The sequence below is a fragment of the Bombus fervidus genome, chromosome 11 (assembly GCF_041682495.2).
Source record: "Bombus fervidus isolate BK054 chromosome 11, iyBomFerv1, whole genome shotgun sequence".
NCBI classification, from domain to species: domain Eukaryota; kingdom Metazoa; phylum Arthropoda; class Insecta; order Hymenoptera; family Apidae; genus Bombus; species Bombus fervidus.
Genome location: NC_091527.1, coordinates 9137962 through 9153536, shown reverse-complemented (window position 1 = coordinate 9153536; position 15575 = coordinate 9137962). Strand labels below are relative to the sequence as shown.

General features: G+C 44.8%; 2 protein-coding genes across 12 annotated transcripts in view; one reads left to right on the top strand and one right to left on the bottom strand.

The window, feature by feature from the left end:
* The first annotated feature begins 19 nt into the window (after positions 1-19).
* Positions 20-876, top strand: LOC139992080 (cytochrome c oxidase assembly factor 5). Its single transcript, XM_072012616.1, has 3 exons — positions 20-152; positions 255-356; positions 689-876. Exons 1-3 carry the CDS (start codon positions 45-47, stop codon positions 728-730), a joined length of 252 nt encoding a protein of 83 aa, XP_071868717.1. The 5' UTR covers positions 20-44; the 3' UTR covers positions 731-876.
* Positions 797-15575, bottom strand: part of LOC139992048 (uncharacterized) — a 27965-nt gene continuing 13186 nt past the window's right edge. For 4 of the 11 annotated variants that reach the window (XM_072012555.1, XM_072012553.1, XM_072012552.1 and 1 more), the window contains 5 exons: positions 8289-8780; positions 4767-4928; positions 3602-3860; positions 3229-3522; positions 797-3139 (listed from right to left, as the gene is read on the bottom strand). In XM_072012555.1, the coding sequence (XP_071868656.1) occupies positions 2925-3139; positions 3229-3522; positions 3602-3860; positions 4767-4928; positions 8289-8780 (1422 nt within the window). In that variant the 3' untranslated portion in view covers positions 797-2924. Of the gene's footprint in view, positions 3140-3228; positions 3523-3601; positions 3861-4766; positions 4929-8288; positions 12905-15575 lie in introns of those variants that run through there. The other 7 variants (XM_072012563.1, XM_072012557.1, XM_072012562.1 and 4 more) reach the window with 7 other exon arrangements.

Sequence of the window (15575 nt, the reverse complement as noted above, 5' to 3'; positions counted from 1 at the left end):
CAGCAAATTCACGTGAAATTACTTCGTGTTATGTGGCTTACAGGATGATTAAATACCTAGAAGAAGGTGAAACTTTAAAAGACAAATCAAAGTGTGCTACCATACGTGCAAATTTAAAAATGTGTTTGTTGGAAACGGATTGTTGTAAAATAGTGAGTTATCAAACTGTGCAGTTACAGCTATATTAACCTTCATTTATGGTACAAAATAAAATGCAACTTTGTGTATAATATGTTTATTCTATTATATTATAGCAAAGACGAACTCCCAAAGACTGTCTTGTAAGCAGAGATCCGTCTGTCCCTGAAGAATGTTACTTATTGCGACAAACATTTTTCGATTGCAAACATTCAATTGTAAGTATCATTAATCTTTTCACACTCGACGGGAATTATTTCTTTCATTAAGCAAGATTACGCATGTTATATATCATGTACTTTCTATTTATATATAGCTGCGTATGTTAATTTAATAAAATATATCCAACATGATGTATCCCAATGTTGCTTCCACTAATTGTTCTTTATAAGGAATACATATTAGAATATGATACAGAGAAAAAAATAGACTTTTATAAAATGAACATATATTCTCTATGTTCTTTTTTCAGAATGATTTAAAATGCATCCACAAGGGGTTAAATAAATAGAATAAACAAATAACTAGTTAACTTCTTTCTTTTTTCTAGATTGATGGCAGACGAAGGTTCAGAGGACCTAAAGGCGTCTAATACTTAGTTATACAAATTTAAAACAAAGAAAAGAAACGAACGCGATGTCATACAGTCTGTAAGGTGTAATATTAGAAGTGATTTATTAGTATTCCGTTATTATTCGTTGTACACGATATAATAAATCCTATCATAATCGCAAAGTATCAATGTATCGTACAATCTCACTTTTGTCTGACGAAACTGTCAGAATCTGGTGATCGGATCCGCGGATAGAACTCGAATTCTGATACGATCGGAAAGTTACCCTGAAGAGGCATTACTCCCACGCGGGAGCAAAAGTATTCTCGTAAACAAACTTGTGCAGACAAAGAATCTTTATTTAACGGCGTTTCTCTTTAACGAGACAAAACCAATCACACCTCATATAATCGAGACACGCAGTCACACGCGGTCCTTAAGCCGCGTTCAATCGTACATGTATTTTTACGAGTGTATCGTTTCAGTCGCGATACACGTGGAGATCACAGTAAAATCGCGAGTTTTTTTATTTCTCGTTTGTTTGTTCGTTCGTCTTATATTTAAAGGGCATCTTGTTCCACATTTTTGTTTCAGCGAGTACGAAGAGACGTATTTTAATAAGTCATACGCCGTCGAATCCTTAAAAATCTACGTTAATAGATCGCGCCTGCGCAATCGTCCTAGCTATTGTCTGTATGCAACAAGCGTATATTGACTATACGTTTTTATCTTTTGTTTTCTCATCTTTTGTACTACAATGCCGAATCACGCTACTCGTCCTCATCCTAAAATTTCTACGGGCACCTAAGAAAGATCTGATATAAGCTTTTCCCGTGTCTTTCGATCGACCTACTTATTTCTCCCAACGAAAAAAAAAAAAAAAAAAAGACGCGGGAGATCTACCCTTTCATCGTTAATAAGACGAATAAAATACAAATTCAAAAGTTAAACGACGATCTTATCGATCGATTTCGGTGTTTCAGCTTCGAAGTGACAATTCGTTCGTGAATTCTGTCAACTGCAATCAAAACCCGCGAGTATCGATAATCCAGGCATGGATATGTAATATCAAAGGTGTGAATGCAATTAGTAAAAGATATATGGAGATTATGTTTATAAAATGCGCTCGACCAGAAGAGCTTCTACCACGTCAAGGTTTGATTTTTCTTCTCTAACTGACCTCGAAAAAGAGTGTGTAGCATTTTCAAAGAGTATCTTTTTTATCGAGAAGGATTCGCGACACCTCATTGCGTTCGTTGTGATATATGCGGTAATCGTTCGAATATCACAGTTTTTCGAGTATACATGTATATGATATGTAGTTAGCGATTTAATCGATAGTCGTCGATATAGTAATAAAAGTATCTCGCAAATCTCTATGTTATGTACATGCAAGTTGCGCTCGTTATCGAGCGTTGCGAAAGCTCGCATAAAACGGTGGATGAAATATGTAAAGTCGAAAAATACAAACTGGCCAGAGGCGTAGCTAGACGGGTGTGCAGCCCGAAGCGTACAGATTTATCATCGAGATTTCTCTAAAGCGTATACGAACGTGCCTCCCTCTAACGATATTTTTTACCATTTCGTTGCGACCAGAGATCACGAGACGAATAGATCTCCGATTCTCTCCCAGTTGGCTGGCCATTGAACTCTGGTAAAGGATGGGCTCGTTTCGTAAAATTGCGAGATTCGTAATAACGTCGGCAGTACGGCTCCAGTAAAGTGGCGAGTAGCGCGTTACAGTCACGCGGAACTCGTTACACCACGATGGTAGATGGTGCGATATAAGAAAATAAGTGACTTTATAAAACCGGGAAAATTCATGAAACGATCAAAGTGTATCGTACAGAAAGCGGACTACCAATATCGCAGAGGCTGCTATTACGACTGAACGAAACGAGCCCTAAAAAGCTCCCTCGTTATACGCATGGTTACCGTGTAACCATAAACCTTTACATTTCTATGTCTTTCGCTGATCAAATCAATCCTCTGGTCATACTCGAGATCAAGAAACCCTTATCGACTAAAGAGTATTGCGTTTAGTGAGTCGACGATCATTACAAACCACGTTACATCGCAAACTCTAGTCGTAACGCGAATGCAACATGAACGAATCGACACAGGCCAGCCTTTCGTTCGATCCATCCTTAGGAAACGAACAACTTTACAAAGTAATCCTGTTCTGCTGTACTGTTGTGACTTTGTCGGCGCGTGGTCAGCGTTTCCTGAGGAATCAGAAGCACACCGAGGGTCTGTAGAGGCCGGTGTAGCCGCATAAACGGGCGCGTAACGCTGGCAATAATATCGCCGCCGCGGAGAGATTGTCTTGCAGTTGTGAACATTCGCAGATCAGGAGGTACATCTTGTCACCCTGCGACATGGACTTGTGCAGTGTGATTCGTCTTAGACCCACCGATTTCGGCAAATATCGATACATCATACGGGCACCTAGAATATAGATTCCATGAAAAACAACGTCATCGACTGACCATGACCGATCAAATGTAACAGAATTGTAAGAAACATGAACAGAGTACCGGTCCAGTAGAGCCAGTTCTGCTCAAACTTGAGACCGTCGTCGCCCTCGAACACCTTAAAAATCGAGACAATGTAGCCAGTGGACGGAATCGGCGGTCTGACACCAGGTGGTTCCAGTGGTGGTCTCGCTATGGTAGCTACCTCGTTAAACAGATCCAACGTGTGACTGGCTGCATATCGAAGATCTCGAGGATCGAACTTTCTCAATGCAGCGCATTGGACCTCGTTGTAGAAGTCTACGGGATCCGTATTCTGCTTATTTATCAAGTAGTACGTGATGAATGGAAAATCCGCTGAAATCGTTCAAGAATTATACTTGACTATAATCACGAATCCCTCGAAATTTAACCGATCGATCGTCAAATTACGTACCATTTTTTTCCATATTCGTAAGCAGAATACTCTGGGAAGCCGAGGGTGCAATTTCAGCGACCAATTCGGCCGCGGTATCCCGTTGCAGGACCAAGGGCTGAGAAACTGGAGATTCGACCACAGGATCCAGTGGCTCCAGAGGTGTCATGAAATGAGCTAGAACACATTGCTTCGGGTCCTCGACTTCGAGAACCGACAAAGGGCTTCCTGGCCTTTTTTTGTCTGCGATTGGTGCGTGCTGAAACGAGTCAGAATAAATCTGTGATCGAGAAGAAGGGTTAATTATCTGCTTCGTTTAATTTCCTGGTTTTATTTGATTTTACCGTTAACGTGCGATAATAGTAAAAAAAAAAAAAAAAAAGAAAAAAAAGGAGAAGTGAAACAACATCCGAAACTTAGTGAGCAAAGAGCAACGCATAAATCTGTATTTTTAATGCGTTACCCGCGTCATTTACGTTAAAGCGATGCGTCGTTCATCAGACATTTGTTGTACTCCGCCCCACTGGGTAAGTTTTTGTCTATTTTTACTCGTTTGAGATCGTGCCAGCAAGGTCGTAACTGCTCCCCGAGACACTAAGGCCAATAACTCGAGTATTCTGGTTTTAACGAGTGCATTCCCGATTAGTGTAGTTTCGTGCGCATCGTTCGAGTGACTTAAAAGTATTCACTCGACCTTGATACGATCGTTGATACCACGATAGGATTATTTCACGATCCAACTGCAGATTTTGTTTGCTCAGGAACAAACGATCGATGTGGAGGCATGTACTTTTTAGCAAGCTTCGGTCGGTCGGTTACTGCGTTGTTACAAGCTGTTGATGTTAAACAGACGCAGTGCGAGATGTTTGCATAGCTCCCTGTTACGAAAGATGCTATTGTGAAACGCAAGTGCATGTCAAAACAGGTTTGGATAATCTCGAGCTAACAATGACATAAAAGAAACGACACAAGAGAATCGTAGACGATTTAAGAAAATTCTGTTAGTATGTTCGCAAGCAATAAAATAGTGCTACGCCGTCGTGTAATAAAATTAATAAACAAATCCCATACGATCTTAAGTCTAAGCGAGTGAATCTACAGGCGCATTGCATAAAAAGTGAAACATTCGTGCGAAGGAAGGGTGTCTGGTGCATTTATTAATTACGTAGAAATTAATATGACGTACCGGTACTCCCGCTGGTAAAAAACGTTCGAGAGAAGCGAGGGGAATGATGAAACAGTCGCGGTCCAAGGTGGCCAGGGAGATTGGTTCGCCACGCGGAGGACTGTTTCCGGAAACCACCAGGGGCGTGTACGCGCCGGAAGCTCGATTACCGCTAAAGGAAACCTACAAACGCCATACAATTCGGGATAATTAACTCTGGTGACCAGACACAGACTCGTGCGCCTACTTCCCAACGAATTGGCCCGCCTCGTATCAAAAGTTACCTCCGACTATGTATACGATCTGCCGTATTTAAAATACGGCTTCTTGTTTCCAAGCTCGAGCATTTTGTACATGCAGCCACTGCGTAAGCGAGTTATCGTTCGAGGAAAAGTTGTGTCTTTGTTGTTACTAATCGATAAAACAAAATTTACCCCTGAAACAAGTTGGGTGCTGAAAGGCTTGATATTCTTCGCGTCCAACAAAGCAATAGCTCCATTCCGTCTTTTTCCACTTTCGTCTTCTTCGATCTTTCTCACGATGAGATCAAACAATCGTAATAATCCTGCCGCTTTTCGAAATCGTTAATCGTGCTATTGCTGGTAATGCCGAGGCAGCATCACCGTTGTCATACTCGTTCTGTACCGATCGTAAATAGCAATAGGCAACACGACCTCGTGTTTATCCGTGTTTCCACGTTAAGCTCGAGTCGATTGCATTTTTAACAGCACCCTCGAGTAACAAGTGAATGTTAAAGTTGCCGGTGTCGTCTCACGATGTAGGTTAACGCGATTTCTTTCCTTGTTGTCCCGTTTGCCAGCCATTCGTCTGATAACCTCTCCGTGATTTATGGCGACAAGCGAAACGCCAGTAACCAAACCCGACATTTTCGACGACGGCACGACATTTTCAACGGAGCGAACGCTTTTCGTCGATATTAAGGGTAGTCGAGCAAGCTGAGTAAATAGAAACAAGTTGTAGGTTGCTACGCGTGTTGTACTACGCAACTTTAACCATTATCGAATTTTGAATTTCAGAGAATTTAGCTTCTTACGACTATTTAATTCTTTGTATCTATAAAACGATCGCACAAGCAGATATTTTATAGTCGTATAGCAATCTGCAATAATTCGTCCAGCTCTTGCATCGTTAATTAACGATTAATCATTGATGATTTTCTTCTAAATAGTATCAAGTAATAACGTTGATGCAGCGAGGGTTGGTTGTATCGGGCCCCCACGCAAATTGCAACGAAACCAACTGGCCACAACGTTGTCTGACACACATGGCGCGTTGGTAATTGAAATTATTTCACCACAACGAGCCACGCAGTCGAAACGTAAAATGTATAATTAAAGTTCAAGATCGAGGCCAGGCTATCGATCGGGGTACGCAGAGACTACAAATTTTCTTTTGCCCGAGCTGAGAAGCTACGAGGTGAGAAGGTGATTCGCGGGATTTCCACTGGTCCCATTGATTTTAGAGGATTTCAGTACGAGCATAGTTCGCTTAGAAATTGATTCCAACATACTGGTAGCCGTTGCAGCTAAGAATCTTCATTAGAGGGATTTAAGGACACGGCAAAATATCTTTCCCCCTCGGCAACTTGAAAATATTTTTTAAAACATTACCAAGAATGAAAGTAAAAAATGGGAATGGATTATGGAAAAATATGAATGATCTCGTTCGATAAACTGTCCATTTGCCAGATAAATTTCTGCCGACACGTAAAAAGCATTTTGTCCCGTTCAGTTCGCGCATTTCACTTTCCGAAGGAAGACACTACCGTTGCGGACGTACATTTACATTCACAGGATCGAAAACGAGTCGAGTTCGTATGCAACGTTATATTCCTGTCGTACGCGTACCGACTTCACGTGCCGTTCCGTCCAAGACGTTGTAAAAGTCTGCCTAAAGGACGGCAAGTCGCTTTACGTTCCACGACGGTGAACTTTCAGCTGAGAATTTCGAAATTTTCCCGAATGCAGTCGTAAAACTTGCTGTCCTTCGGTCAAACGTCTATGAAAACCAACCGCAACGCGCCTTTAACTGGGCCGTGTTTTAGTTTATTAAGCTTGCCTTTTTTTATCTCTGTGGCTTAACGCGCGTCAGCGGGGTATCGCGCGGCTTTTCTAAATTGAGTATACCTTGCACACTGGTCGATGTTATTCATCCTCTAAATTACAGATAAACCTGTTTCTCCCCTCAACCGTGTCGATCGAATCAACGCGTCGCAGGGATCTCCGTACATTTCTCTATCGCTGTTTCGGCTCTTTTAAAAAAAAAGTCGAATACAACGACAGACACAAGCATCCAGTGTAGCGATCCATTCAGGAATTCGGGTGCGATGGAGAAGGGTTCGAACGGAACGAGCACAATGAGCACAGGATATCGAACAGAGTTGGCTGCGGCTCGCAGGAAATTTATGGTACGTCGCGAGGATCCGCCTTGGCGTGCAATAAGATAGCGAGTTTGCGTGCCGGCCACGAGGATAGCGTAGGTGTAAGTTTATGCGGGTCGTTCCGTGCATGGCCCCCTCGTTTCCTCCGTAATTCCACCGGGTCGCGAAACTATCCCGCGTGTGCTTCAGTCCGGACTGCCCCGTACTCTCCGTGTGTCCGTGTGCATCCAGCTCGGGGCGTGTACTTTCCATTGAAATATCGTCACGAGTGTCCGGGTTGGCCATGTTTCAGGTAGCCACTCGTCGATAGCGATTCGCGGAGTCTCTGTATCGTTCGTGGAACGGGTTACAGGCGTGTAATTTGCAACGGAACAACACCGTCTAGCTCTCGACGATGCTCGTATCAGAGGAAAAAGAAGTCACGCCGTGAAGCCGCTTCCGTGGCTGAGCGTTTTATGTCGAGTGTGTCCTCGAACGCGAGCAACAAGCTTTAATCGAGCGCGATAACGCTACGTATCGTGTCCCCGATTCGTCATCGAAATGCGCATCTATACGTCGACGAGACGAAACAAGATTTACGATTTCCATCGGCATTCGTTTTATAAGGATTCGGGATTCTTAGCGAGACGCGCCAACGTTCGATCCTCGCTCAGTTGGTCGATGTTTTCTCGTTGGGAAAATCGACGGAGTTGATATACGCCGTCTGCGCTCGAATACTCTGTTCCGCCGTGAAATCGTCGTCCGTGTAGTGGCCACTGATCGGAATTAGGTTTCTACGATTGCCACGGATCTTTGCTCGTTGCAGGTAGTAGTTTGTCGGCTTGAGAGGGCGGTTGATTAAATTTAACCTACATCGCTGACACCTGAACCGAAGTATTTGATTAGACACGAACGAACGATCACACGTCCGGCCAAGGTGCATCGATCTTTCGGATAGCATCGACGCGGCGACTGTGCGTTAAAATTTCGTCAAATCGGAGACTGGCGAGATCAGAGGAATAACTCGAGTCACGCCGTCTTCGACCATCGTTAATATCGCATCCGGTCGTGTGTTTTACCTTTTAAATGTAAACCTAGCGATGTGCGAACGCGTCAAGATACATGAAAAAGGAAATAAATCTCTGACGAAGAGTCTCACCTACCTGTCTAGAAGCGGTTGGCGTCGAGGGTTCCGAGGAATCCTTTTGCTGCGCGGTCTGATTCTGTTTCCTTCTAGCCTGTGCCCCGGCTCCGGATCCCTGTCCCGATCCACCGCCCCCGCCTCCTCCCCCACCACCCCATTTGATCACATGAGGTCCGGAATTCTTCCTAGGCGGTGGACCTAACCTCTCGGTGGGTTCCTCGGGGGGCGAACCGAGGGCACCGCCTGTCGGTGGCGTTAGAAACAGATGAGTCCGGTACCCGAAGCCCTGGTGCTCGTGATCGCCCATCGAGGGAAAGTAGCCGAACTCTTTACTGCGTCGGATCGGTGCGCGCGTGCCGACGGCCGATTGGCCGGCGCCGCGCACCACGCCGAATCGAGTCCCCGTGTACCCCAAATTCGTCGGCCCGTAAACGGTGCCGAGGGTCGTTCGACCCTCCAGGCCTCCTCCTCCTCCTCCTCCACCACCACCGAATCCCTTCTCGCCGAAGTTCTTGCGGAACATAAGATTCATGACTGACAAGTGTGTGAAAGAGACAGGTACAATGTGACAAAGACAAGTAACGAACAGGGAGGAACGTCTGGTTCTCGTGTGTTTTCCCGCTACTTTGTTTTATTCTCTTTTCTTTACTTTGGTTTTAATTTTGTTATTCTTATCTGTTTTTTGTTCGCCGTAGCACGTGGTGGCCGAGCGATGTAATTGTTTCGAGATGTTTTCAAGTCCAAGGAGTAGTTGGTTTTTTGGAGCTTTACAGCGTATGGAAAGCAGCGCTGGTTGGTGGTGGTGACGGTGTTCGACGATCACGAAAGCGTCCCTAAGCAGCTTCCCTACGTTTAATCGTGTTTCTTCTCTTAGTACCCCGTACCGCGATTCCGGTTTCTTCCCTCTTTACTTTCCGACGTCTTTCTTTCTTTTTTGATTCTTTCACTTTCCACGAGAGAATGAAACGAGTCCAGACCCGCACGTTCTCATCGATAATTCTTCCGATAAGCCAAAGAACCGTCGACGTCGAGCTTCGGTCGCGAGAACAACGATCCGAACGATTACACTTGTTCGTTGAACCTTCGATATCGAAAACTTGCCGCGAGGAGACGCGATTAATTAGGAAAGGACCTAATTTTGAAGGAATCCTGATACGTTCGAGTTATTTCGTTTGTTAAGAGCCTCGATCTTTGTATCAGAGGAATAGATTCGCTTTGCCGTCGCTTTCGTCCTTCTCCCAGCGGATTTCGAAAACGAGGATTTCTCGTGTCTAACCAATAGTCAGCAGAACGTAAACTTTTATTCGTGCCACTTTACTCGTCCTTCGGAATTACCCACTAGCGTCATGCACGGCTTTTCTTCTACTTTTCTTTCGACACGGTAGCCACGCGACAACTTCGTCTCGAGTTCCGTCGCTGAAAGAAACGCGATTACATCGACTGTTTATACGCGCCACGAATCTCGTTTAATCGAAAGCCCTACCGCCTTGCTTGGCGTGCTCCAAGATAACTAATTTCTCGATCTCTTTCTCCGTCCAGTTGGCGAGTTACCATCGTGCGTCCACCTGAATCTAGCATTTCCCGCCCTCGCCCAAGTATCGTTCGATCATAAGCGAGAAAAGCCCAAGATCATGCGGAATGAGATCACGAGAAGAACGCAACGATTTACAAAGTTGGTCGAGCCAACCTGTGCCGCGAAGACGATCTAACCACGCTCGATTTAGCTCACCAACAAACCTCAAGGTCTAGAATTATAATTACACCTCGGCAATAACGGTATCGCGTGTCACGCGAGAATCGCGGATCCTCGTTTACGTTCTAATAAAGACAAGTTACCCATGTTGGATCCAACGGCGACCCTTCGACCCTCGTTCGCCTGTCGAAACTCGTCCGAAACTCTCGCGATCCGTCTCACGCGTCATTCGACCAGCACCAAATCGTTCACGACTCGCACAAAATTTCCTACATCGCGAGACGACGATTTCCAAGCGAATCGAAAGACCGTGGTTGGATTTCCTGATACCGCGATGTATCCGCGACGCGAACACGTCGTGACCCGTGACGTCGAGGTATAGGCAACGCGGACGTGTCCTCCACGCTAGGGGAGGACTGTTTGGCCGACCCTGCGACGCTGACTTTAATACTCGAGCCTTTCGATTGATCTGCCGCAGCCGCAAGGAGGACTGTCTTGTCACGATAGCGTTCGCTGTTTACGGCGCAGTCGGTGAAACGGGAAACGGCAGAGGCGTTCGAGGGCTCGATACCTGCGGCTCGACCTGTCGACCAACGTCGATCGTAGTTGTACGAACCTGGCTCCTACAATATTTGTTAACAGGTTCGATCCGTTGCAGCTGTTTGAATAATTTTCGTCGAGCGTTTAAGACCGATTTATTCGAAACGAGGATACTCGGGATAAGAAATTGACAAACTTTAGTCGAAGATACCGTTTCACGTTTCCTGAGAACTGTGGCAGATAGGGACGAGGTCGTTGTGCGAGATTCAAAGTTTATTATTCGAGTTTAAACGTTGAATCCTCCGTAAGCAGAATTCTTTTCGCTCGCGAGAGAACATTTTTTACTTTGCCTCTGAATATGCTAATCGTAATAGATAAACGTTATTCAGTTTTTGCGAGGATGTACGTAGTTTGGGTTGCGCTCAGCCAACTACGCGTTTAAACGCTGTCGTACTTCGTACTGTCTTGCAAACTGCACGCGACTGCTGTCATTGCAAATAGGTTAAAGGATATATGGCGAACAACTATTCGTGCAGCAACTTCTATTTTTTAATCAAAACATTTAGCTCCTTAAGAAACAGCATTCGTCCGTTTCCCTTTGACTTTCCAAAAACGAAGTTACAGTCTCCCTAGGGAATCTTTCGTCGCGCGAAGAAGAGAATCGAGTCCTTTTCTTCGCGGAACGCGTATTCCTTATGCTCCATCGGACAAAATACCTTTGACATTGCGAGCTAGTTGCCTTTTGCACATACAAAGCAGAAGCATTGAAACGCGCGATTACGCTCGATCTTATAGTTTCGTTCAACTGGGACAGAAGTAACGAGCATCGCGAACGAAGGACCTTCTTCTTCCTAGAACTTGGCGCGGTGTTTTACGAACTAGTCTGCGGTCGATGGGTAACAGTTCGGTACTTTGCGTTACAACGTTACACTGGAGAAAGTCGCGAGGCAAAACGAACCGTGTTTTTTCGTACAAGTCGAGAGTTAACAAGGGATCGCGTCTTAATTCGAGGTTGTTCGAGCTCGACGCTTCGCTGTGAGTAAAAAGGTACACGATCGCGATCGTAATGAAGAGCCACCTTCGGTTGCTTTCGTTTGTCCGTCAAAAAAAGACACCGTGCGCGTACACGCCGGCCTTCTCAACATGGAAAGCGAACAGCAAGCAACAATTATCGGTTATCGGCTACGAAGAACGATCGTTAACACGTTCAGTACCGTCATACATGGTCCACGCTGAACCTTCCAACAGCTACACTTAACGCATTCAAATAACGAACAGGATGAGTCACCAGGACTAGCTTACTGACATTAATCTTACTGCTATGATTTGGTTCTACGTCTACTCAAAAATACAGAGCGAAGCGTGTAAAAACAGCGAACCAGAAGGATAAGATTCCTGGTAATCGGTACTTTGTTAATATACTGTAGTAAAGAAGAATAGTCGAGTCGATGATCGTGAAACTCGATGATCAACGTACATATAGCTATATACTAGGATTTCGAGGTAAAGTAGGAACGGAGGCGTTGAATGGCTGTCCAGGTGTACACAGATCTACTTCACTGCGGTTTATAAGGATTGGAACACAGCGGAACAGATGCACGAGCACATTTACGAGCCGAGAGTGGCACCGTTAATCGTTCGTTCGACCATAATAATTCTACGCCACAATTCACAAAACATGACGAGATACTTTGTTGGTGAACTTGTCTTGACGAGGTAGTACCTGCTGATTAATCCGCTGCGTGGTTGACGGATAGGCGACACACAGGTAAACCGAGTTGCGGAGTTACAAATCAAACGGAGAAGTCACACAGAGAGACGCGATCGCGAGACACACGTGTGTCGGCTATGCGCTAGATCGATGCGGTATTGAAATATTCACGGGTGGACGGGTGTGGTGGTGTGTGTGTGTGTGTGTGTCGCGCAGCGTCAAGGCCTTTTGTCGGCCAACGCTCGTTATCTCCGACCCTGGTCACCGTGATTCTTCCTCGTCGTGCACGTACGTACACCGTGTTGCCTCAACCTGTGTTTCCGTCGAAGCTCGATCACGGATAGGATCGATCGATTTGACGCGCGACCCACGTGTCCTCGTCGATTAACTTGCCGGAGAGCGAGGGTAGCTTCGCCACGCGACCGACAGCCTCGCACTGAGCGTGCACGAGGCGTCGCGACGCTGACCAGGCCCGATGACGTTGCGTTGCCTGCCCGCACCACCGACTTCTCTTTTGCGCCACTTTCGTTAGCCGATGCTCGAAGAAATGCACCGAAATTTCCGATCAGCGTTGGGTGCTCCGATCGGTTCCGACGCCTCTATGGAATACTACGAGTTCGATCGTGTTTTATTTCTTGAAAAATACTCCGCGTTGCCTGTAAACGCGAGACGATATAACGTCGATAGCGTTTGTTGACATAGTTGACGCGTCGTTGTCTGCATCCTGGCTACTACGCGTTCTTCGCAAGCGACGTGGGAAACGTTCTTAAATTCGAACACTTGCGACGCGTTAATATCATCGATCCTTTTAACGATAATCGCGTGTATAAAGTTATTCTCATGGGATTTAAGACGTCTGTTTTACGTTCTTTGCGAGGTATCGCAGCTCGAACCGCTTTCGGTTGGCACTGGTTCTCGAGCACGAGGTGTCGCGACGCACGCCAGGACTGCGAATAACCGAGGTTCTTGACGCGCCTGAGCAACGTTGCGAGCTCGTTGCGCGAATGCTTCTACGGTTCTTTTCCTCGATGGCAAAATGGGTGTGGGGTTTTTTATCGAAAACTCAAATGCAAGCGAATCTTGAGAAAAATCGATAATACGCACCTAGGAAAGCTCCTTTCGCTCGCTATTTTATCCTTCTATAAAAAGGACGTCGAAAGTTTTAAACAAAACAATTCTTTTGGACTTTTGCCACTTCGAAAAATTAACTAACCTCGTTACGCGAATATTATTAGAATCTACTTAGCGTCATCGGGGAAAAAGTCGAAGGATTTCGTCGAAGGTTTCTTTGTTACAAACTGCTAACTGCGAGAACTAACACGATCACGCGAAATGGTAATAATTTCTTTGCATCAACGAACATGGCGAACTTTGTAACAATCGCGACTTCTCCTGAGACGCGATACCAATTTTAACCACGGGAAATGGTACGTGACATGGTTTCATTGAGAATGTAAAATGTTCTCTCGGTGCTCAACGTTTTTGATATCTGGTACATGCTCGAAATGCGCGATAATCGTTGGAAGAACGTGGCGATCGTAAACATCGAAATTTGTTTCAGGCGACAAATGGTGTCTCGTTGGAGCAAAACGACGTAAGAAATAACTGTTATTGCGGAGCTGCCGTGTCTCCAGCCGTACAAGGAGGAAGGAAAAGAAAAATAGTCGATACGTGTATCGAAGAAAAATGTTTATCGAAGTTATAACAGGAATTTTGCTCGCTTATGAGAGAAACTACGTTAACTCGAGAAAAACGTGGGTACGGAATTAAAAGATCAACAAGTGTTCCGTATAAATTTAGTTGCGCGGAGAACGATATACAATAACAAAAGAAAAAAAAAAATTGGCAGCTTAAAACACGACCAATTTCCCAATTCCAAACCTGCGATATTCTCTCTATGATTTCGATCCGTTCTGGTTAACGTACAAATTTCACGAAAGCGCGAAGCTGCGTTAGAAGTAATCGAACTGCCGACGAAACTGGCTCCCTTTCGCGAGATTTACGATGACAGAATGTCGCTATAATTCAGAATATTGAGCATGACTGCACGAGTCTGTATAAAAGAGCGGGATTTCGATAGGCGACGAAAATCGCGCCCGTCGCATTTTTGGCAACAGTCCTTTCATCCTTCTTGGAATCTCCATTTACGAGTCAGTGAACACGACGAAAACGACGTATACTGGTAAAATTTGGAATCGCTTCTTACTCGAACTTAAACCAAATTAAACCGAAATTATCTTTCTGATTAATAGCGTAGTTTTTATAGAAATTTGCGAACTCCTTTCCAAATTGGCAACACTTTATGCGGTGATAAAGAATCACCGTCAGATTTATCGGTATTTGAAGAACTGGCCGCGGATTATACCGACCATTATACCCTCGTTACCTAATTTCCAGCGCGACCCACCCCCAGGGAACAGTTTTACTATGGAAGATCGAATGGCTGATAGTAACTGATCGTCGATTACGAAGGCGTTTCCGTGATACGGATTTTGTGTGTACAGAGAGGAGAATCGCTCGATTGAACCTGTGGACCTGGGTCCGAAGTCGGGCTTTCGATTCGCCGGATGGCTGCCTCGCCGTCGCCTTCGACTTATGCGGATTGTCGACAGACTTTCCTTTCGTTAAGATTATGGGTTTCGAAAGAAACGAATTATTTTGTGTTTTTACGTTCTACATTCTAAGATTCCGTACGATGTTTGAAGGATTTCTAGCGAAGCTTGAATCGATGATAAGCGATCGATAATTTATAAAAGGGATCTTTTTTCTCTCGAATAAACGTTAAGGCAAAACGAGAGTGGAATAAACAAAAACAATGTTCGAGAGAAAAACGAGAAACTTCATAGTCGTTATCGTTTGATTAGTTCCATTCACGAACGATGGAGTATCACTTTTCTTGAAGGAGAAATGCCGGGCTGCGCTACTGGTCCGACTACTAGCGTATTCTACTGCGAGGCACTAACGAACAACGCCCTTATTTGTAATTAACAGGACAGCCTTGGACGCATTTCGGGTTTCTTGCAATCCTCTCGTTCTCCTGCCACGTTTTATTCTCACGATCGTTCGTTTGCTTTTTCCACCGCATTTCCTATGAAACAATTCCCGCCAACTATTCTCCGTACGATTTTTCTACTAATTAAAGAAAATACGGAAACGAAACGCAAGATGACACGGATATTCGATGATGAAAAAAGCAAATGGTCAATCAGGTAGATATTATTTGCATCGTGTCATCGGCGAAGCTTATTCTTGGCATTCGTTGCGAGACTAACGCAAACGTATTAACACCACGTTGGCGGTACGACAAAAACTATGAATACTTCAAGGTGGCTAATTTAAGGGAACCGACGTACTGCGCGCGA

Bases quoted from the DNA above. Each gene is read 5' to 3' on its own strand.
- LOC139992080 (XM_072012616.1), top strand. From the start codon at position 45: ATGATTAAATACCTAGAAGAAGGTGAAACTTTAAAAGACAAATCAAAG. The intron at 153-254 runs GTGAGTTATCAA...ATTATATTATAG, and splicing joins AAACGGATTGTTGTAAAATA to CAAAGACGAACTCCCAAAGA. The intron at 357-688 runs GTAAGTATCATT...TCTTTTTTCTAG, and splicing joins TCGATTGCAAACATTCAATT to ATTGATGGCAGACGAAGGTT.